Below are 24,966 nucleotides of genomic sequence, written 5' to 3'. Positions count from 1 at the left end.
CTTGCCCTCGTTAGCCCCCTTTCTCGCCCCGTCCCTTTTAGCTCCAATTCTTTCCACAGCCCCTGTTCTTGCCCCTTTAAGCTCCTTGTCTTGCCCCAGTCCCTTTTAGCTGCTATTCTTTCCACAGCCCGTATTCTTGCCCTCTAACCCCTTTTCCTGCCCCCAGTCCCTTTTAGCTTCTATTCTTCCCACAGCCCCTGTTCTTGCCCTCTTTAGCCCCTTTTCTTGCCCCAGTCCCTTTCAGCTTCTATTCCTCCCACAGCCCCTGTGCTTGCCCTCTTTAGCCCCTGTTCTTGCCCCCAGCCCATTGTAGCCCTTGTTCTTGTCCCTTTAGTTCCCTTTCTTGCCCCGCCCCTTTTCTTGCCACCCATCCAGGCCTGCCCTGTTTCGCGTGGCCGTTTCCCAGGCTCGACTCGTGCTTGTCCCTAAGAGCCAGGCCAGAACTTCCCCCAGGCTGGGACCTACTTATACATTCCCTGGCTACCCAGGTCTACTAAACACCCTAAACCCATTGAAGGGTGCTAGTAGAAGTTTCCGGATCCGGCGAGACATTTTTTTACCAGATCCGGCCAAACCGAGCCCGATGCTAGCACTTGTCTCAAGCAAACGCAGGAGATTTGCATGGCAGGCACACGACCATATGTCCCGTTCAAAACAGGATGCGCTCCCTGCTATGCATGTCTCTCTCTCCAGCACCTGTAATCCTTTGTTGTGTCACAAATGAACGCAATAGAACAATGCTTGCTGGGGTCTCAGAGACCTACCACATAATGTTGTTTCACTGAATAGAAACGCTCGTGCTCTGCATGCGCGTTTCTATCATTTTTACATTCCAAGCTCCCAAAAAACCTCAGAATTCACAAACGTGCATTTACTCTGATGAGTTCTTAAAGACCAGTCACTTTAAATGCGACTGGGGTTGTGACATCAGTGGAGAGCGAATCACAGCCATTCGCCCACATAGTGAAAGGGCAACCACGAACTAGATAGTGGCAGGCGCACCAGTAACTAATGCTTTCAGGGGAAGGGGCAGCCTGCAAGAGTTGTGTGCCCACAGCCAATATAAAACTGATGTTGCTAGCGGAGTGACACCATGGGTTTTCTTGGGTTTAAACCATGTGTTCTCCCCTTCCTGGCGCTTTTCATCCACTGCCTCCCTATGGATCAAATCAAACACAACCACATAATCCTCTTTCCAAATGTTTTCTTTAACTTCGCTAGTCCGATGACAATATAAGATACCCACAGGGGATAGCGGTCGGAGAGCAAAACTCCCAGATGCCCTTGCTGTTAAAAACGCACTACCCTGTACTTCGGGCAACGTCATTGCCGCTCCCTCCACAGTTTTCCCAGCCCACACTGGCATAAGGGAGGCCGCAGCTGCACCACTCACTGTTGGTGTCGTGGGCGAAGAGGTGACCGTGGGCACAGCGGGAAGGACAGAGAGTACCGCCACTGTAGACGCCCCAACCTCTGACACCCCCATTAACAGAGGAGCACTAAACCCGGATACAGGCTGCAACAGGTCCCCCCCACCCCACCCAAGTCCCATCGCCTGCCCTGGTGCCTGGCTCTGGGAACTCCCTAATCCCGTAGGCTAAACTGCCCCAATTGAAATTAGGCAAAAACATTGAATTTTGGCTCGGGGGCATGAAGGACTTTGGGCCATTACAACCAAACACTGCATGAGGAAATTGTACTCCAGGACAAAAAGGACCTTTTGGCAACAACGGCATCCCCTGAGGCAAACTCGGAGTCATATTTTGTACAATATCGGGGATAGGCAATTTACCGGCTGGCGTCCCCAAAACTGCCACAGGTGGTGGTTACACCATCCCATTAACTGGTGACACGACCGGCTGTACAGTGGCCGCTGTTGAGGTGCTTCTACAACTTCTGCACGCCCATCCAGCATGTCATGGACCCATTGCATGCCTTTCTCCGTAGCCATCAAAGCCAGCTGCTCACGCGCCACTTCCTGCTCGGGCACTGATACTCCTCTGATGCTCTTCCTCCAAGGGGCAATGAATGAGCTCCCCTCAATTAAACACCAATTAACATGGACATTGCTGCCATTGCTAATTAAAAGATATTGACCCCCAAAAAGAAATTCTCTTTAAGGTGTCCCACTGCAAATGAACTACAGTGTTCAGCGAAACCCTGTTGCCCATTCCTGTTGCCAGGCGGCTTCTCCCTATTGCCTTCCTTCATTTAATTTACCTGTTTGGATAAAAGAGCTCCCAACACCCCGTGCCACTGCGTTCTGCTCGGCAACAAATTACCATCCTTAAGCAGCTGAATGGTCACTCATTTAAAATTGCCACATTTATCCCATGAATCATGCGTTTCATGTGCGGTGCTTGACAGATAGATTGTCAATAGATTAACCTCCGCGAGCAGATTGAATGTTCACTCATTTGTTATGGTAATGGGTTATTGATAACGCGCTTAATACCCAGAGGTTTCAAAGCGCGGACCCGGGGATTGAACCTGCGTTGCTCAGCATCGTCTTGCTTCCAAGATGATCGCGTTGCCCCTGAGCTATCCTCCCTGTCATGCACCATGAAATCCATCCCATCCATCGTCGTATGAAGCTTTCATGCGCAGCACATAATCTATGTCTGCTTTGACAATAAGGGACCTGAGCGTTGAAAAGTACACCCATTTCAAATTGCCAAATAATCATGTGAAGCGTATCCTGCACCACACGCAATCCATAATGCCCTAGGAAAACTGGGTACAATTACCCCGCCCAACTGCTAGTTGCGGGAGGCCTATCCATAAAAACTATTGTGCATTCCGCCCCTCTTGAACCGGCATTCCGAGGTAGTCTCCCATCCCCGTACCACCAGGCCTGAACCTGCTTAGCAGAGAACGGAAGAGATCATGCGCTCCGAGGTAGTCTCCCATCCCCGTACCACCAGGCCTGAACCTGCTTAGCGGAGATCGGAAGAGATCATGCGCTCGGAGGCACGCTGCGGCTGTCTCAACCCTGTTCAATTATTCCACAAAGCTCTTCCACTACACAAACGGGATTATGGTTACAAAGCAAGATCTAAAGCAGCCGTTAAAATAGTACTTAATATCAGGAATACCATTGGACAATGAACCCCATCAGAAGCACCTTGCCAACCAGTGCTGAAGGTTCCAGAAGTGCACATTACCCAAGCAGAGCATGTGCCAGAGGCCTGCCCTGCACACTCATACAAAACAAATATTGCATTCCGCCTTTTAAAACGGATATTCGCAGGCGGCACAAAACAACTTTGCATCATTATAGCCTTCTCTGTATTAAACCGTTGGTGGTCTCCCATCCAAATTCAACCTGACCCTGCTTAGCTAAGGAGATCAGAAGCAATCTTGCGCTCCGCGGCTGTCGTCAAGCCTGTTCAATTTGCTCCCAAAATTCTCCCAGGGACCGCGTTGCAATCTCGTGCAGGAGGCCTGCCCTGCACACTCATGCAAAACAATTGTGGATTTCGCCCTTTTAAAACTGATTTTCCGGGTGATACCAAGCAATTGTGCATAATTGTCTCATAATTATTGCCACCGACTATTCTACTTTCATTTTTACCAGGTGGTCTCCAATCCAATCACAACCCGGCCCAACCCTGCTTAGCTTCATGGAACGGGCCCTAAGCAAGGGAAATCGAGGGAAAGTGTCTTTGGCTTGTACAGCCAGACATAGGACCCAGCATGAAAAAAGCAGGCCGCATTGGCATCAACGGTCCCCAACCACGGACCGTCAAAGAAACTCTGCCCGGTGCATGCCAGTAGGTGTGATATTCCCTCCTGCCGGTGCATCCGGCGGAGAGAGGGATGATTAGGGCCTGCAGCTGTGAGAGCGAACAAATGACACGACATGCCGGCAGGACGGGACCTTTATTTATTGTGCGCCTCACGTCGCCGCGCATGCCGGACGTGAGACGCAATCCAACATTCCTCCTTTTTTCCAACAAAACACAACTAATCACACACAAATAACTATATCAAACAACATCACTAACTTTCCTGTGCAAATCTAGTTGGGCACAGTTACACTGATGTAACCACGTCGTCATTTCAGCACTCATAGGGCCTCATTCCAAGTCATGCCGGTAAGGGAAAAATGATGCCGGTATGTAAATACCGGCATCATTTAACGTTTCATAGCATTCTGACCCGCAAACCCGGTATGAACGGCACCGTTATTTACGGTGCCGCTAATAGCGGCATAGGCGCGTAAACGCGCCTCTTCAGGTAGTAAATACTGGCATGCCGGTAATAGGGGGTAATCACAACCCACGCAAACATGCAAATACCGGCATCGCGAACACGGTAACAACGGGCTGCAGGATGCCGGAAAAACAGGCATCGTGGACCACCCGCAAACAGCAACCAAGATACAAGGCAGCTGCCACCGGTGCACACAATCCCCACAGGTGGAGTCAAAGGAGGCTGCGCCAGTATGAACTGAGCACACCCACACACCACAACCCCCCTCCGAGGTGTAGGCAATGCAGAGTGGGCCAGTACAAAAGGAGCACATCCACACACCACAACCCCCCCCCAGGTGTAGGCAATGCAGAGTGGGCCAGTACAAAAGGAGCACACCCACACACCACAACCCCCCCCACAGGTGTAGGCAATGCAGAGTTGGCCAGTACAGAAGGAGCACACCCACACACCACAACCCCCCCACAGGTGTAGGCAATGCAGAGTGGGTCAGTACAAAAGGAGCACACCCACACACCACACCCCTTCCTACACCAAAATGCTACCACTAGCATTTGCAATCATGGCGCAGGAGGACATGCCTATACTGCTACAACTACAGCAACAACAACAACAACAACAGCAGCAAGAACAGGCAGCACAGAGGAGACGCAGGAGGAGAAGGAGGGTGAGACAGGCCCAGCAATTACCACCAGCGCAGCCACCAGCGCCTCGTAGGCAGCCACCAATCCCTCGCACCAGATCCAGCCCATTCAACTTACCCCTGAGCAGATCCACACCCTGTACCGGTTGGACCGTGGCACCATCACCACCATAGTGGACATGATACAGAACGACATTGCCAGCCACATACAAATACGCACTGCCATCCCCCCACTACTGAAGGTGGTGTCTGTGCTACACTTCCTGGCCACAGGCACCTACCAACACACAGTGGGCCAGCTGCATGGCATTTCACAACCACTATTCTCACGCATGCTGAACCAAGTGCTGGATGCCCTCCTGAAGCACGCAAGCACCCACATATCCCTACCACGGACTGCCCAGGAGATAGCCGAAACCAAAGTAGGCTTCCATGCACTGACAGGCATGCCCAATTGTGTCGGTGCCATCGACTGGACCCATGTGGAATTGGTAGTCCCCCATGCCACAGAGGCGGTGTACCACAATCGCAAGCAATACCACTCCATCAATGTGCAAATGGTATGTGACTCCAGCAAGATCATCACTCATTGCTGCGCCCGATTTCCTGGATCCACACATGAGGCCATGGTACTGAGCAACTCCACGCTACCCCGTCACATGGAGCGACATGCTGGACCACGTGCCTGGCTGCTCGGTGAGTTGCACAACAGGCCCATGGCCATGCTGTGGGGTACTCACGTGTGCGGATGCAGAAGGGGGGATAGTACACCTGGGTGGGAAAGGGGGGGGTAGTACACCTGGGTGGCAATAGCCAGTGAGTGTAGAATGAATGCAGAGCTAAACACTCCTCACCTGACACAGCCAAACTGAAAATGACACATCACTGGATACATATCGCAAATGATGCAAATGGATGACAACAAGTAAAAGGCACAACCAGGCCACCATGGTGATGGCAAGCAATGCATGACTGAATAGGATGGCAACTGTGCCAATGCGGCCAGTGTGACCATGCATAGCAAACAGTATACTGCATGATTTGGAGGCTAAACATTGTCGCACTGCCACAGCACATCTGCCTCAGCATGCATGCTTACACCCTGCATCATCTATTCAACCCCATCCAGTGTACCACACCTCATTACAGTATACATTGCATCTAGGTGACTATTTTGTATACGTACAGGGACATGTGCATGCTCACACCTAATAGCTGCTGCCATGACCGTGCTCCCTGAAGGTGTCACTTCAGAGTGACACACACCTATTTGTATCTGCTTGCAGGTGATGGAGGATATCCCTTGAGGCCGTGGCTGCTTACCCCTGTGCGGAACCCGCAGAATAGCCATGAAGAGGAGTACAATCGTGTGCACACTCGAACCCGTGTTGTGATTGAGCAGACCTTTGGCCTGTTGAAGGCGCGGTTCCGCTGCCTAAGCAGGTCTGGTGGGGCACTCCTGTATAGGCCTGAGAAGGTGGCAAAGATCACCATGGCCTGTGTCATGCTGCACAACATGTGCGTCCGAAAGAATGTACCACTGCCACCTGACATTGACATGCATGGCCCGGGTGAGGATGAAGGGGATGGAGATGGAGGCGAAGGAGCCCCCCTGCCAGTACGTGATGCACGGGACGGCCATGCTGTACGCCAAGCACTAATTGACGAATACTTTTAAGACACAGGGACCATGAATGACTTTTGTCAGTCAGACACTGGGCCAATGTGAACATGCACAAAGGGAATGTTGTAGTTTGGACACCGAACACCGTAACACATTAAATGGCTGCACACCAAAAATTACAATGTCCAGCCAGGGATTGTTCTCCAGAAAACTTGTGTATTATATGAAAGTGCAAAACTGTGCCCACTCCCCCCTCCCACAATCCCAAAACAAACTCCCTCACCCACCCCACAGATCCCAAATGTCCCCATGTGCGCAACAAACAGGGTTGCCTTCACCAATGTTACTCCTCACATTTTTTCCAATTTTCAGAAAGTCACTTTTTGGCGACTTTAGGGTCTGGGGGTTCCATGGCCATTCGCCGTGCGCTCCTGCACGTTAAGCGCACAGGGCTAGATTGAACAGAGGTGGAAGGTGTTGACATGGTGGATGTGTCAATTGTCAATCCCCTTGCAGACCCATAGTGTGGCTGCTGCACTTGCCTGATGTTGGCTAGTAGGGCCTCGGTCAGTGACCCCATGCACTGCCTGAATGCAGACGTGGACGCCTCCACAGCAGCTGTATTTGCAGCAATGGCCGTGGCTATGGCCTTCATGGCCTCATTACCGGCAACGACCTGTTGCCGCATAATCTGCAGCATCTCGTCTTGGCGGGCCTCCACCCTTGCAAGACGGACCTCAAAAGTGGTTTCTGTCGCAGGTGTACCGGTGGCTGGTGGGGTGGTGGAAGGCAGGGTGGTGGAAGGCAGGGTGGTGGCAGGCACCTGTTTGGGGCCCTCGTCCTGGGCACTGTCGTCCGCGAAAATGCAGATGTCCGAATCTCCTAGGTCAGAGTCATGGAGACATGGGTCATCCAGGCTCTCTGTCTTCACAGGGAGGGAGGGGGTGCCAATGGGTGTTGGGCTGGGCAATCCCAAAGATTCTTCGGCCTCTTTGACCACCTCTGTGGACACGACGTCCGTGGTGGCCGGTAGTACAGCTGGCACTATCGCAGCAGGTGCACCCTGCAGAGATGATGCCTTGTGTGGCACACTGGGAGTGGTCGCGGGCACATTTTCAGAGGAGGGGGTAACGGTGGCCCTGGTCCCCTTGCGTGTACTGGATGTGCTTGACCCCCTGTCCTGGGTTCCACCTTCCTCATCGGTGCCTGGGGGATAGAAGAGATGCAGGTCATCAGTGAGATTGCCAAATGGCAGCTGTGATTTGTTACAGTGTAATATCTTGATACATTCAGGCATGGTTTCATTTCTGTTGTGTGGCATTTGGTGTACTGAGGGGACATGTTGGCAATGATTGCATGGCTGGTGGCAATGGATTGTCTAGATGGGGGGGAGGGACATGGGCATGGATGGGTCATGTTGCACCTCTGTTGGGTTTATATATTTCACGCAGCATGCATGTGGTGCAGGGGGTGGCAATCACTATTCTGTTGGTGAGTTGATGTTGCCTTGGGTAAAGGAATTGCCTTGCCTAATCGGACTCCCACCTCACTTGTGTCACATCATGTTTTGTTATTGGTGGACGTGATGGTTCACTCACCTTCCTCTGTTGTGGTAGCTGCCCCAAACTCCTCCTCTCCGATCCCCTCTATGGATTCTGGATCGATGAATCCACTTGCAATCTCCTCCCATGTGGTGAGCTTAACAGGGGAGTGTGTGCCACCGCCTGTCGCCATTGCAGCCCTCTGGTTCTCCGCATAGATCTTCCGGACACGGAGGCGGAGGTCGTCCCAGCGCTTTCTGCAATCCCGGACACTCCTTGGGGTGCACCCCACTGCTGTTACCCTCTGCACAACCCCTGCCACACCTGTTTTTTACACGTTTGGGCCGCATGCTTCAGGTCCGTGCTTTGGATTATGTCAGCATGCTGTTGTAGGGTGTCCGCTAGCATTGTCAATTCTGCATCTGAAAAGCGCTGCTTCCTCTTCCTTTGTGAACTTTTTCCAGTGGCCTTTGACATCCTGGTTGTGTTTTGGCACTCAACAACACGGGTGTAGTGGTAGTAATGGAGGATGGCAATGGATTGTGTTTTTAAAGATGGCTGCCGGCCCATTTCCCATTCCTGCCCGATGACGTAATTTCCGGGTCCGTTTTTTGCGAACACGGTAATAACATGACGGTATTACCGTGCCAGTATTTACGGGTTAGTGTGAGGCGGTAGCGCAATGGGCGGGCCCCGCGACGCCGGTATAGGGGGCTTGGAGGCCCTTTACCGGCATGGCGGTATTGCCACTACCGGCATGGGGGAACGCGCGTGCTCGCGCACTCGTGATGACCCGCAATTAGCGGGTTCATACGTGCACGGACACGCTCATTCCGGCATGCCGGTAATGAACCCGGTTTTACCGGGCAACTCGTAATGAGGCCCATAGTCTCTTAGCCTTGCTTGAGCCTTCGGGGCTGCCCTGCTGGGTCTCTGCCTGGATGCTGCCCCGGGGCTATGTCCCCCCTCTGGATCACCTCATCTTCTGGATATGCCCCCTCAGATCCTTCTGGTTGCTCCTCAGGCTCTCCCTTGCCCCGGTGACTCGAAGCGTGTGGTAGCTGCTCTGCCTCCACCTGGGACTGTCTGTCTCTGTCAGTCCACATTTGCTTGGGCACCCTCTTGAACCAAGAAGCGTTCCTGGCGATAGTCTGTTGTCCTCGTGCCGCTGTCACCATCGTTCCTTCCGTTCGGGTCACTGTCCAGGGTGCGCAGTCATAACGTGTTTCCAGCTTGGACTTTGTAGGGTTTCGCAACACCAGTACATGATCGCCAACTTTGTGTCTCAACCTTTTTGCATGTCTCCTGTCGCTCATGTATTTGTTTGCTGCAATAAGTTTGCTGATACTTCAGCCTACCACACGTAAACTCACGCCTACCCCCCGAAACCACAACGCTTCAAAATTACCCCAGTGTCCACCCAAGGAATAATTAACATTATTGCTTCACTGAAACCTTCCAATTGCCAAGGCGATTCCTGCCCAGCATCTGTTATTAAAGATGCGGCCAAAGAACTTGCCCCTTTTATCACCACTCTCATTAATGCCTCCTTTCGCACAGGCACCGTTCCAACTAACCTGAAGAATTCATTGGTACTCCCTCTACTAAAAAAAACAACAAATTAGACCTTAGCATCCCTACCAGCTTCAGACCGATCTCCTACTTTCCCTTTTCTTCTTAAAATCATTGACAAGGCAGCCTACAACTAAATTCAAACGTACCTAGAGATCAATAAGCTACTTGGACTCCGCTGATCTGGTTTCAGACCCCAACATGGGACAGAAACTGCCCTGATCGATTTGAAGATTCAGATTGATGACTTGAAGGACAAAGGGAAACCTGCTCTCTTGCTTCTGTTGTATTTGTCGGCCGCCTTTTATCTGGTAGATCATAAGGTGGTATGCAGCCCTTTATCCACTGCGGCCCACTTTTCAACAGAAGCAACAGCTTGGATCCAACCCTTCTTAAACAATAGATCTGTGAGAGTCTTCTCAGCCTCGGCAGCAGCTGATCCCATCACCATTTCCTGCGGTGTCACACAATGTTCATGCATATCTCCGACCATGTACAATGTGTTCACCAAACCATTGTTTGACGATCTGGACCATCTGGGTGTCACCTATACTAACTATGCAGATGACACCCAGATCCTCCTATCCCTGACAGGAGACTACGACAAGGACCTAGCTCTTATCAATACAATCTACCTCATCATTCAGGCCTGGATGGCCACTCACGGTCTGTGCCTGAATGATGAGAAGACCGAGTTACTCCTTTTAGCCTATCCTGCCAACATGAAGAAACGTTGATGGAAAAGACAAAGGTGGCTAATGAAGTAAAAACCCTGTGTTTTTACCTAGACTCCTCCCTGAATCTGCACAAACAGGTCAGTGCAACAGCCTCGACTACAGCATACACCTGTAAGCTTATTCATTCTTGCAAACCTTTTCTCTCCTCGAAAAGCTGCATCACCTTAGCTCGAGCGCTAGTTTGATCATAAATCGACTACTGCAATGTACTATACCTAGGGGTCAGTAAATATATCACCAACAAACTACAGATCTTGCAGAACAATGCCCTTAGAACTGCCCTGGGCATTCCAAAACGGCAACACATCTCAACTATTAGGCAAAATAACAACTGGCTTTCTATCCAAGAAAGAATTCAGCTCCAAACAGCCACTTTGACTCATAAATGCCTGAACAAAGCAGCCCCTCAATACCTGGCAGAATAATTCTCCAAAAACAGCCCCATAAGACCTACCAGGACCTCCAATACGGACTGCCTAAGGGTACCTAGGTACAAACTAAAAAGAGCAGGGGGTAGCAGCTTCCCAGTTATGGCTGCCCAACTATGGAACTCCCTACCCCCAACACTACGAACAGACCAATCCTTCTGCAAATTCATAAAAGACACCAAACAATGGCTTATCTCCAAAGACACACTGCAGCAGACCCTTAATTCTATCCATGTATAGTTACACTATACCTGGCTACTCCCACCTCCTCGCCTGCAGGGACTGACTGAGTACTCCCCCTTGTGTTATGTGATAAAGGGAGTATATACCCTTATCTCCTACTTCCTATTCCCTGCCTTCATTCCCCACCTGTATCTATATGTATATATCTTTCTTCGTTAATGTTATATATCTAAATGTACATACTATGCCTCCAGTTAAAGTAGTGTATTAATATGTATCTACCATGACTTTTGTGTAACTACTCTGCATACTGCCCATTCTGTAACCATGAACATGCATATTCTTGTAATGCGCCTAGATACCTCCGGGTGTGATGCGCACTATAAATAATTAAACAAACAAACTCTCCTTCGTTGGGTACGGTCGCTGTCGAAAGGGTCTACTACCCAGCTCGGGTGGTGTGGTATGGTTGAGTTTACAAAAGTCCCATACATGAGATCCACAGGGGTATGCTGGTGGAGCTGTGGGGCGTCACCCGGTAATTCAGTAGGAATCGGTATAGGTCTCCTCGATAGGGGCTGTTTTGAGCCCTGTGTATGCGTAATACTTTGTTGATTGTTCGCATAAATCTTTCCACATCGCCATTCGCCTGTGGCCACTGGGTGATGTTTGATGTGCAGATCTTCTAGGTATTTCCTGAGCTCAGTCCCCTGAAATGGTGGTCCATTGTGGCTCTTCATGCGTCTTGGCAGGCCATGCGTTGCGAACATCTTCTCGAGTGCAGGTATTAGGGTCTCCGCTGCTGTCGAGGATATGATCTCCACTTCCGGGTATCGTGAGTGAGCGTCAATGGCCATCAGCAGATAAATTCCTTCCTGCAATGTGCAGAAATCGACTCTGATGGCATCCCACCTTGATGATCCACACTCTGCCGACTGTATTGGCTAAGGGTTTCAATGTGAGGAAACCACACCCGGTATCATATTCTGGCCTTTCTCCTGACCATTCCTTGGTGGCCTTTCTGTGTCAGCGCCACGATCCTGTCCTGCAGGCTGCTGGGGATCACTATGCGGGTTCCCCTCAGGATCAGCCCTTCGCTGGTGATGGACCATTCCGGTCGTACTGGGAATATGCCGGTAAGGAAGTCTCTGGCCGCAGACGTGCAGTTATGTATGCGGCGGAGGAAAGATTTGCAATCACCGGATAGGATGGTGTTTGTCACTATATCGCAGCTAGGGTCATTTTGCGTGGCCTTCACAATGTCTTCGATGCAGACCGCCTTTGGCTTCATAGTGTGTATGATTTGACATATGTGCTCCTCTGTTTCCTCTGCCTCACTCACTTCCCCCAGGGTTGCAGCTCTTAGGTGCCTGGATACGAAATCCGCCGGATTGTCCGTGCCGGCTTGGTAGGCCAACTCAAACTCATAATGCTGAAGGTGGAGCAGCCACTTCCCAATTCTGGCCGGAGGATGTGCTGATGACCCTGTGAAGTTCGGGTTGAGTGGCTTGTGATCTGTGTAGGCCCTGAATTCCCGGCCATAGAGGTAGATGGGGAAATGGCAGCCACCCCAGAGCACCGCTATGGCTTCCTTTTCGATGTGCGAGTATCGTTCTTCGGTGGCCGTGAGGGGTCGGGAGGCACATGCGAAGGGCTTTGTTTCTTCTGTCTGTGATTGCTGGACCAGGATGGCCCCAAGGTCAACGGGGCTAGCATCGACATAGTTCAGTCGTCAGCATTGGGACATGATATGCCATTGTTTCTGATGACAGAGACGTCTTGATTCGATCAAACGCCTCCTGCCATTCAGAGCTCCAGTTCCATTTGGTGTTAGATCTGGTGAGCTCCCTGAGCGGCTCATACATGGTTGCCAGGTTGGGGATGAACCTACCGCAGTCAGTTGCCATCCCCAAGAAACTGTGTACTTCTGTGGGTTTTGTAGGGGGTGAGGCCTCCTTTATGTCTGCGATATAAGTGATGCCCCCTCACTGTTGAAAACGTACCCAAAGCATATTCTCTCTTCTTTCAGGAACTCGCATTTGTCCCGGTGGATGGTCAGGCCTGAAATGTGCCGTAAGGGCGTCTTTGGCCAGTTGGTATATGTCTGCACCTTCGTCAAAGACCAACGTGTTGAAAATACGCCGGAAGTCATCACCCACATTGAGCAGAAGGTGTGACCTCATCTTCGTTGGTGTTGTAATGACCTTGCAGTTCATTGCCATCTCAAACTTTAGAATCCACAGCATTCAACGTGGCCCTACTAATGATGGATCAGTGTAGGGGTCGAAAGGCCCTAATACCGCTGTGGCACCTCCATGAGGTCGAGGGGACGGCACTGGTGGCGTCACTGATGCAGCTATCCTTAACGGTGTGCTGGGTCTGGCCGGTTGCTATGTTTCCCTGGTGCCATGTTCACCACCACCGTGTGCGGGCAGCGATAGACTCCTCCTTACCTTTGTTTGCTGGTCTGTTGGTGTGGCACTGTGGGCTTACCAGCTCCTAGGTGTCCCTCTGGGTTGGTGCAGTGGCCGTGGCTCGCTCTGCACTGCTTGACGTTCCAAAAGGGAGAAAAGTGAAAAATAAATTCCACAATGGGATCCACTGTGTTGGTGGGTTCCGCTTTGCAGATGCTTAAATTTGTTATTGGGTGGGGGGATGGTACCCCCACCGTGTTTTCCAAAAATGTGACCGTGTGGGCTGATTTATGGCCTGGGATCAGCTGTGCGCATGTTTCACTCCCTCATCTCGTCGCCACTTATATTCCCTACTGGCGGTGCAGCCGGCGGAGAGAGGGATGATCAGGGCCTGCAGCTGTGAGAGCGAAAAAAGAACACGACATGCCCGTAAGTCTCGCGCCCGGAACTGCCTGACTTCCGGCAGGGCGGGCCCTTTATTTATTGTGCGCCTCACGTCACCGCGCATGCGGGACGTGAGGCAGAATCCAACAGTAGGCAAAGGCATCGGGCAGGATCTTGCACACAGTGTTGCCAGGTCCGCTTATTATAAGCGACTTTGGGCTTGTTTTTGCCCAAAGTCGCTTATAATATTTGGAGGTCGCTTGTCGCGGTTTTCGTCCGCTTGTTGGACCGTCTGTGCGCGTGTAATTGGGCTTGTTTATATTGCTGTTAAGCCCATTACACGTCGCACAGAGCGTCCTGCACTGGGCTGCTGGCAGCATTTGACGGCAATTGCTGCTTTGTCTTGCTCTCGGGTGCGCCCTGTATTTTGAATATGCTTAAGTGTTTGGCACTGATGGGATCGTTACTTGCCCACCAGGTGGCCCATCAATGCCAAATGCCTAAACATATGCAAAAAAAGCGCACTTTAAAAGTTTTGTCATGCAGGCAGACACACTGACATGTAAAGATGTAAAGAAGGGGATTGGTTTAGTTTAGCAAGCGTCACTCTATAGCAATATTATCCTGGTGATATCCCCAGTGCTGACGCATTATCCACTAACATCCTTTATTTATTTATTTTTTAAAAACTTTTTTTTGCAAGACTGGGTTAGAGGATTATTGGAATCTATATACAACATTTTCTCAGAAAGATGTATTCAGGAAGGCCATGTTTCTTTTCAGCTTCCAATTGGCCATGTTACAATATTATATAGCGCCTTGGATTAAGGCGCTATATAAAACAATAAATACAAATATTTCAGGGCCGTATTATTTTGCAATCTGGGACTTCTAGTCACCATGCAATAAAATATTGTTGTTCTAACAAACTATGTCACTGTTCTGTCTATGTATGTTTTTCTTGTTGTGTTATGTTTGTTACTTTTGAGACCTTTCCATAACTTTTTAGGTGCACGCTTGTTTTTTCCGCTTATTTGGATGGGAGTCAGCTTGTTTTGGGCTTGTTATTGAAGGGCATTCAGCTTATTTTTTCCTTCCGACCTGGCAACACTGCTTGCACATGAAAACAGCATGCAATACCATGAACAGTCCCTAATAATGTAAGCGTTGCACATTCTTCCCTGCGCTCACCACACCTCTCGCCCTCACTTACGTTTACTCCGAAGAGAAAGGCAAGTAAAATCTGCCCCGCCCGATACGACTGATATTTCGATGGTCCCATCGCGGATGGCAGGGAAATGAAGCGATCATGCAAACTTCCTCCCAAACTTTTGTCCTGACGGCGGTGGGAAAGAGGAAGTTGGCTGGACTCCCATGCCTTAAGTACCATGACCCCCCCACCGGGTGCCGGTAAGGCAGCCCCTCACATGTACTTCCGCTGCCGCGCCCCAACCCCTTTACCCCTCTGAAAATCCCCAGAGAAACGCAGGCCGCCCGCTATGGCCCACGAGGCAGCCCTTTAGGGCGCCACTCTTGTACGGCCCTGGCGGCGCCTCCATAAATCATGCTTCCGGGCTCAAACGAGCCCATACTGTCCTCAGCTGTGGGTAATACCATTTAATTACAGGGTCCCATTGAGTTGTTGTGGTGTGTGTAAATAGGTGTTTGTAAATATGTATATTTCACAAGGGCAAGCATAGCCAGTAGGATGCATTGGGACTGTTAGTATGGCTGAAAAATAGTTTGGGTGCGCTCACATTTTGTCATTTTCAGAGGTGATTAAAGCGTGCCGAACTATTACAAAATGCTGATGCTTTACCATTAAAAATACAGCAGTCCTGCCAAGAACACCTAGCGTAAACCTCTCTCCAACTGAGGATTGTTACTCTGGGAAGTGTTATTTACTGCTGAGTAACAACAATAATATCATGCTTTCATATAGCACTTCATGCCAGCTTTCTCCCACTTCTAAGCACTGTACTAAGAGGTGTTAAAGAGCCAGATAGAAAGCTCACGAGTTAGATGCATCGCATTAAAATGGAGCCTGCTTGCATTACACAGGTTTGGATGCCACGGCATATACAACTCAGAGGCCAATTCTGAGGTACATGCAAAAGTAAGAAAGTGTTCTTCCATGAAGCAGGAACACTTTACTTACAAACACCATATTCTGGTAAAGAAAGAAGTAGTGCAGGGACATGAAAGCCTCGGCTTTGGATGTGCCTGATTAAAGTCTTGACAGCAGCCACTGCAACCCTCAGGAATGCAGGGTGTTCTCCTCCCAGCAGCACTGGTTTAGCGGTTTGGGTTTATTTGACCTAAAACATTTGACCTAATCACATTTGATCAAATTAATTTGACCTTTTTTTCAGTCTAAAATGTGGGTGGGTGGGAGACCCGGCAACCCCGTCCGTACTTCCCCTCTACCTAATCTATACCCTTACCCACCCCCATATATATATTGAATTGAATTTGACAGAAAAAAAGGTAAATAAAATTAGATCAAATGTTTTTAGGTCAATTATGCTAATAGCGGTTTATCGCGACAAAAAAGGAGTTAAAATACGGCACTTTCCCACCCTTTGTAAATATAGCATTTATCAGACTGCAGCACGACTTTTCTAGTTCAATTAGAGTTTAAGAAAACGTTCTTAAATTAGACAAGTGGGAGTCTTAAGAAATGCTCGCAGTGTCACTAGAGCACATGTTTCCCCTATAACAAGAGATTTCAGCAGTTTTTACTGCTGGAAAGCACCACGTCTCCCCGCCAATAATTCCACCCACTTCAGAATAGTGGTGCTGGAAACTGGAGTGGGTAATGTTGTATGTTCACACACTTTTTATCATGAGCTCAGAATCGGCCCCTCAGAAGACGTGAAATTGGGTTCCTATGACTGGGGTAATACCACTTGTTCTGGCAGCGCTCAGAAGTGGGAAGAATTTGGAATGATTCGCTATGCAACTAGAAAACACATTATTATTATTACCCATTTGTGATAGTACTTAATATACAGCATCAGGGTTGAATCTTGCAAAATGCAGGCTGGATGGCTGTGGATCCTTATTGATAGAAGGCTGTGATTGGCCAGAGATTATCGGAAAAAGGAAATAAAATCGGCTCCTATCGATGGATGAATTATCATAGTACAGACAGATAAATCCAGCAACGAATAGGGCAGAGTTTAACATAGCGAAGGTCCCTGGAAACGACCAGAATCTGCTTGTGTCATCATGAACTGAAACAATTCGATGGTTACAGGAGGGGAAAGTGGGAAGGATAGCTCAGTGGAAAGTAGGTGAGCTACTGGTAAGCCAGTGAGAGCGACAAGTGCTTACCTTGGATATCGCTGTATGCCCTAAAGGCACAGGTTCAAATCCTGGCAGGTGAGCTTCGGTCCCCCACCCTCCAAGGCTGATGAAACGAGGGTTCCATGTCATTTCATCGCGGGATGACATTTCGGCGGGGGGTTTTCCGCAGATATTATAACGGAAAAACTCATCAAATGTTTTATTTTTTATTTTTTGGGGGGGGGTTTACTCCATCCCCTTTAATTCTTTATCTATTCCAGAACCCCAACACCCCATATATATAATTTTCGAACCCTCGCTATATATTTCGATGAGTTTTTTCGTTATAAAAACCGCTGCAGAAAACCTTGCAAAATATGATCATGCAATGAAAGGTCGCCCAGTGAAAAGGGGAATAATGCCAGCAATTATTACAATGCTTAGAAACAGGCGCAATCTGGCGTAACATGCTACATAAAACCGGCATGGTTTTAGAAAGAGGGTAGGAAAAAAATAAAATAAAAAAAAAATAAAGACTGCAATGGTATTTCACCAATATTCAAGTTCAGAGGGGCTCAGTAAAAAGGGGGGAGTGTAAGGATGCCCCCAGTATTATAATTACTTGAATTTCAAGAAATATTTTAGATTCCTATTGGTCGAGTTGTGAGAATGGCAGGCAGCACACAGTCCTGTCATCCAATGCAATGCTGGTTCTTGCCTTTTCCTTCCGGGACCCAGTGCCAGTGAAGTGTCATCCAAATTGGTGCTTCTCGCCTCCAACCAGTCAGAAAGAGGTGCCTTTCCTCTCTCTCCGGGCTTCCAGAGCAATAAGAAATAAGCAGGTCTGTGCCCTGAGCACATTCATGGATCCTTTAGAAAAAGTCAGGACGCTCATTGAAGACCATTGTTAAATTGTTCCTTCCAGCATCGGTTAGGATTGCCCCCGGGTGCACTTCTTTGTTCTTCACAAGCAGTCCAATGAAACGGCATCGGCTCACTCAAAAGATCACTGCACAAGAGGGGCACTTGTGTCCCTTCTTCCAATCTTAGAAACATCATTGTTCCCCATTGCAAGTGCTCCCGTGTTCCCAAGGAAGACCAGGGGAGCCGCTACCTCCTGGTTCATGAGGCTTTGAGAATTGACCGGGAACCCAACACAGGATATTAAGAACACAATCTCTACTCTTACAGTGGGAGATGCCACGGTCACGCCACCTCACACTCGATCCCCATACACCAACACTTTCCTAAAACTCCCAGTGACCTGTAAGAGACTGGCTCCACCTACATTATTCAATATTAAGTAAGACCCAAGTCCACCGACTTTGAACATCTCCTCAAAGAACACGCAGCCGCGATGACTCTGCACCAAGGCTTGCGTGGTAGCCGTTTGCCATTGTGGCACCAGAATCTAGGAACTCTCTGCTCCATGATGGCACTGATGAACCAGGGGTTGCCTTCTCTTGAAATGAAACCATGAAGCGTATCCCTACAGACAGGCCTTTACATGAGCGCCCCATAACCACGGTCCTCTAGTCGCCCCCTCCCCTTCCTGTGCAGATCTGCCTTGGATTAAGACAGCTCTTTGGAGTGCAATGAACTTCAGTTTTAAGTATGCAGACTAAAGTATATGAATGAAAGGGCCCACTAACCCACCTCAGTAAATAACACCTACCTTGGCAAAGCAGGAGCAGGCCGGCGGCTTGAAGGGAAGGGGACACCATGTTGACAGGGCTGAAAATATAAACATATAAAAATATCAATGAATGACCTGAATGTGCCGGAGGAAATCTCCTTCTTAGTCGCCCTATGGGTTCTCCATCCTCACAAATTGTTTAATTATTTTTTTATCTACAACTGTTTGGCGATTGGTGACCACACAGACCCCCACAAAAGAAGTCCAGCAGGTAAATCTCCATGTATATGCGGACAAAACCATATACAATATACTTAAGAGCTCCAGCATAACATCCATGGGCAAGCCCACCAACTCTGCCCTGGCATAAACATTTGCAGGTCGAGGATTGGACCATTGCTGATAGAGTGACCCCATGCAAGAAAGGCAAAGTGCCTGGGCAGTCACACCTGGAAAAGAACAGGTATTAGACTGAAGGAAATGAAGGTTTCAGCAAAAGTTCCTTCCTGAAAAACTTCACATCAAGGCATTTTATTTTCCACATTCTTGTAAAATAAATAAATTAATCCACGACCACTTCACCTTCTTACTGTTATCGTTCTTCTTTTTAACTTTAAAAAATGTGTGTTCTAGAAAGCGTTTTCAGAATTCAGGCTGCATAGGTTTTGTATTTATTTTTTTACCGAATTAATTTGCTTAAACTGTCTATTGGTGCCACACCAAACACCTTAATAAAAGCAGAAAATAACAGCATATGTACATGTCGATCCTATTCTTTTTTGTAACACATTTTGCAACTATAGGGGATTGTATGTGACCGCAATTAGAGGGGTTAGAAAGTGTGCGCGCTATCACAGACGTCAACGCATTTCATCCTCCATTTATTCATGGAGCAATGCCGTGCAATTTGTGGAAAAAAAACTACAGTCCTCGTTTTTTTTGCTGAATTCATCCTGCCTCGAAATTCGGTTTTTCATTCTTCTGTTTTGAGTGTGAGTGCTCCTTGATTTAGGAAGAGGACCCGTAGAGGAAAAGCAGGTCCACAATATGAGTGATTAAGTAAAAAGGTCAGACTTGCAAAGCACAAAAGGGAAAGAGGGAAAGCATGGTCTTTCAGGGAAAGAATGTGCGAGCTCCCCCATTCCGCTGGGAGATTGGTCTCTTCCAGCAGCCATTTTTCTTCACTCCAGGGTAACACGGAACATAACTCTTCGTCTACATCGAAGTTGGGCTGCTCAGCGGGCTTCTTTCCATTCGTATTATGGGCCTCAGAACTAGCGAAGTCATAGCACATGCGCCAGCTAAAAAGTAGGTATCTGGTCATTGCATCGAATGCAATAGCATCGAATGCCATATCAAAGGGGGAAAAAGGCATTGAAAAATAAAAGCATTGAATGCTTTTTTAAAAAAAGGTAAAGGGTTTAGTTTAATTAAAATGGGTTTTAAAGGTTCAAAAAAGGGGTGTTGAGGGGATTTCCCTACCCCCATTTAAAAAAACATGAAGAAAAAGGCAGTCACTGCTTTTTTTTCGATGCTTTTTTTCTTATGGTATGGCATTCGATGCAATGACTATCAACCAAAAAGTACTTCACTGCCTGGTCCTTGCTTAAAATTGAGGTTGAAGAATTTCAGTGGTAGATTTAAGGCAAACGGCCCATCAGGCAAGATTGGCAGAGGGCCAATGGTGGGCAGAGTTTTGGGTGGAAGGAGTTAATGGCTATAACACTCGCAACTTTAGTGACAAATGTTAACATCACTGATGCAAATGGTGTGCTTGCTGAGCCTGTTAAAAGGATCAGATGCATTGGGAGGCCCTGTGCATCCAGGCTGTTTGACTTTCAGGTGAGAAACGCAGAGCAGGGGGAGCCGCTAGGGCATTTGTCCCTTGTCCAAGTGCTAAATCCGCCTGGATTTGGGGTGCAAGAGAACTGAGAGAGACCGGAGGCAGGTATTTAGTGGGCGACCCTGAGACATAAGAAGTAAGCAAAGTACTGGACCGACGGCCTCCATGATGGATGAGAGGTCGCCCGGAATGGGAGTGGGTTTCCTGAACGCAAAGGTGAATACATTCCACTGCAGAACTTTCCATTGCGATGGGAGACATTAGCTGAGAAAACCTCCTGGTCAACTTCAGAGAGAAGACATCCTTTTGTAGGACTAAGGAACTGGTAGGAGCAGGGCTGGCTAGCAAGATGAACACTGCAGGGAAGTGATGCCTCCAGGAAATCATGAATCAGGTGGGAGTTGCGCTCCAGAGGAACGTCGCTTTTTTTTCAAGCTAATTTCAGTCCACTCTTAATCTGGTTAAGGAATATTGTGAAGTGGTATGGTATGGTAATGTTTATTTATATAGTGCCTATACACAGGCAAGTGTTTCAAAGTGCTCAGTGGAATCGTTTGGGGAAAGCGTGGCCAGTCACAATGAACCTGCTTCCTCGCACACTATTCCTACAGTGCTGTCAGAGGCCTCAGTGTGGAACTTTACAGAGATGGAACAATCGGCCTCCATATTTTCATGTAGTCATAATAAGGCAAACGCATTGATTAAAAACAACTCTTTGGCTAGGATTTCGCCTTTACATTATTAAAGATTTCTGAGCTAAACAGATTAAGATTATTAGCACATGAAAATTGTTATTGAACGCCCCTCAACCAATTAGAATGTACAGAGTGCAGTCAATAACTACTAGTACTGACTGCATTACAAGCATTTTAACTTCAGACGCAGCCATGGAAACATAGGGAAGCATTTGAGAAACAGCAATGCAGTTACTTTCCCAGCAATCTTTCTTCGAACAATGCACTTCAATTTAACACATCAGCGTGAAAGCTAAATCATAGAGCAACACTTTCACTTTTACATGGCTCACACCTATGCTCATTCTAAAACTGTTCCCGATCAATCGAAGACAACCTTTTTATCTAAATCTTAAATAATGAATCCAAATTTAATTTACTAACATGTTTTGTGTGTTTACTTGGCTCACCAAGAAACAAAAATGCTTCACTTCACCACCATCACTCGCAAGCCTGTATTGGTGATACCATTCTGGCCATATAGCCTTCTAGATCTCAGGAGCGGTCATTAACACTTGGGAAAATGACCCTTCCCCAACTTATTCTGCCATAATAACCCCTCTCTAGGTCTATAAGGCCATGTTAGCACATGGAATTGATCATTGGCCTCCTCTTAGCCAATCAAAATGTTCGGAGTGCAGTCAATAACTACTGATATTAGCTGCATTCTGACTTCAGAAGCAGCCAGAAACTGTTCTCTCCATTCAAGAAACAACAATTTCCCTGCAAGAATATTTCTACAAAAACACTCCATCCTAATGTAACACCATAAAATGAAACCATTGCTAAAGCACAGAGCAATGCTTTCACTTTTGAAATGGAAAACCATTCATTTCAACATTGCACATAAAGCAAGTTCATGCTATAAAGTGTTCCAGTTCAACCAAATTTACAATTAAAATGCTTACCTTATAAAGCCAACTGAGTTAATTAAATATTACAAAATTAAACATTTAATTTATTTACATATTTTGTGAGCTTTACTCATCATTAAATTAAAATGTTTTCCTTCACCACCAGAACTCCAAATCCTGACTAGATATTAGCGCTCTGTGCTATAAGCCTTGTCGAACACGGGAGAAGTTATTATCTCCTTGGACCATTACCTTATGATGAAGGCTCCTCACTTAGTTTATATGGCTATATTAGCACATGGAATGCATTGTTGCCTTTCTCTCAGCCAATCAGATTATTCTGAGTGTAGTCAATAACTATTGGCATTGAGTCCATTCTGAATATTCTCGCTTCAATAGCAGACAGGGAAGCAACAATTGCAATATACAGGTATGATTTTTGTTTAACAGGAAACTTCCTCTTTGAGATGATTTTTTTCCAATGCAGCATACAATTTAACTCACCAAAGAGGAAGCTAAAACAGGTGAAATGCCTTCGCTTTCTTAGAGGAACCTGTCATTTTTACATTACACCTAGCGCATGCTCATGTTGAAAACTTACCAGTTCGTCCAAGTTTGCAATTAAAAATGCTTAACTTATAACGACAACCTTCTTGTTTAAATGTTACATAATAGAAGCACATTTAATTTACCAACACAGGTTGAGTATTTATGTTGCACACCGTTAAAGAATGTTTTCTACTTTACAGCCAGAACTCTCAAGCCCTTACCACTATTATCGCTCGGGATAATGAGCCTCTTTCCAATTTTTTGCCTTCGGCTTCGTCTTAGGTAATAACTTGGGGCGAGTCATTATACCATAATAATGACCCCTCCCTCGGTCTGTAGGGCTATATTGAAGATTGAGAAATACTATGTGGGGAAGACATTTTGCTACAAAGGTGATTGTTTTATGACATATAGGGCCTTGAGATCCGATATCAGCCCAGAAGAAAGGCAATCCCCAATACTATATACTTTTAGAGCCCTCTTGGGAATGTGGGTGGACAATTCAACCAAGGCTCATTTGCCTGTGTGGCCTTGTGCACTAAGCTAAACTTGGTGAACCCTATCCTGACCCCACTCTCGAGATCTTCAGAGATCCTCAGACATTAGAGGAGTCAGTGAATAATGGAATTTAGAAAGTATGGCAGGCACTTAGAAAAGGGAATGTTTTCTCTTTAAACAGTGAACTAAAAAGTAAGGCCTGAAGTCATTGAGATTGAGCGGTTTCCGCTGAGGGCATTACGCAAGAATCAAAATGGTACAGAAATAAACTTCGCAGACCGCTCAGGGCCTTTGAAAGAACATTTTAAAAAACAAATGATGGATGGAAATGTTAAGGTCATTTCTTCTTCACCACTGGTAATTCTTCAGGACGGCATTCCTTTCTACCAGATTTGACCTGGTCTGGGACATAAGGCGGCTTTTAAATAGGTTAGCATGATCCATTTAAATCGGTTCTCCCTAATGCCTCTGCTTTAGAAGCGATCTTTGTAAGGTCGACCACTTTCAGTGTGTCGTAAGTGCGAGGAGCCAAACTGTGGACTGGAGGGTCTCTTGCCTTTACCCCCTACTGTTATGCGGTTGATGCACAAAGTCAGTCACACTAGTCAAAAGTGGCGACTTCTGTGGCCATCACCCTTTCTTAACATGGGTTACAATGTGGCAGACCGGTGTGTGTACAATCCCTCTGGTTACATTCCTTTGTCACCTTCAGCTTGGAGGGTTGGCCCTGGGTGCAAGGGATAGGAAGTGTATCCATTTGTACACAGATTACCCTGCCTGCGGGATACACTGCAGCCCCGCCGTGGGCAGGGAATCAGTTCTGGGCCTCAGTACATTTTCCAGGTTACACTTAGCGTTGCAGCGGGGCGGAAATGCCTGATAGCAGCCCACCAGTAAGACGCTTGCAATCCTCAACTCAACTATGTCTCACGGACCTTAACAGGCAAGTCCACCTTCGACACTAGGAATTAACATTATTAGTACTTGGCCAGGTGGAGAGAAAAGGCCAGGCATAAATAGGGGTATGGAACCATAGTGAGAGGGAGGCCATCTCCACACCACGGGCAGAGAGCAGTGCCGCAGGCGGGGGAGGCGGCCACAATGATACAACACTCATCAGGGCACTTTGTGGTGCAAGGGCAGGAGCACAGTACAGGAAGAAGAAAGCTGGTCCTCTTGGAAAAATGGGAGACTGGGAGCCGAGAGCTGATGGTTATGGTAGTAGCCAAGAGGGCAAAGGACAGGGCCATCTATGCAAACGGGAAAAACAGAAAACACCCGTGCGCTGGCAGATTTGACCTGCATTCCTTGCCTCCTGATTGGTCGGCAGCACTAACAAGGGCGCTCACATTCTATGAACACTTGATGGTAGAACACACAACAATATAGGGATGTAAATCTACAGCCCAGGTGTAAAAAAAAAAAAAAGCAAGTATTGGCAAAGTGATCCGTTTTCACTCTAAGGGGATGGCAGTCTTTACATTATGACACACAAGAAAAGGCTCAGAGTTCCCTCTGAGCCTACCAAAATGCTCTCTGTATATCACCCCTATGCAGGTTTCAAATACTTATCTATCATATGATTCACTGAAACTTTGTTATATGATTCTCAAAAACGTTGTGCATTAAATGATATCTCACAAGAACATTACAATTAAATGACCCAGGCTTTTATTATTCCATAAAAGGCAGTTCAAAAACAGGTCAAGTGTCATTTTAGCCAATGCGTTTCGGATACAAATCCGTCCTCAGGGCTAAACACGATTCCTCATTCCACCAAGTAAAAAATGCACAATACAAAATGACAGCAGGTAGGGATAAAC

The 24,966-nt window shown here is 47.6% G+C and overlaps 1 protein-coding gene across 2 annotated transcripts in view; it reads right to left on the bottom strand.

Annotated features, from left to right (window-relative positions):
• VWA2 (von Willebrand factor A domain containing 2) overlaps positions 1 to 24,966 on the bottom strand; it is a 417,877-nt gene that overhangs the window by 278,712 nt on the left and 114,199 nt on the right. The window contains exon 2 of one of the 2 annotated variants that reach the window (XM_069611869.1): positions 18,705 to 18,763. In XM_069611869.1, coding sequence (XP_069467970.1) covers positions 18,705 to 18,753 — 49 coding nt within the window. In that variant the 5' untranslated portion in view covers positions 18,754 to 18,763. Of the gene's footprint in view, positions 1 to 18,704; positions 18,764 to 24,966 lie in introns of those variants that run through there. The other variant, XM_069611870.1, reaches the window with a different exon arrangement.

The sequence above is a fragment of the Ambystoma mexicanum genome, chromosome 8 (genome assembly GCF_040938575.1).
Source record: "Ambystoma mexicanum isolate Mex_15411 chromosome 8, UKY_AmexF1_1, whole genome shotgun sequence".
Classification (NCBI taxonomy): domain Eukaryota; kingdom Metazoa; phylum Chordata; class Amphibia; order Caudata; family Ambystomatidae; genus Ambystoma; species Ambystoma mexicanum.
The sequence above is the reverse complement of the archived record's forward strand: the minus strand, read 5'-3'. Positions and strand labels throughout refer to the sequence as shown.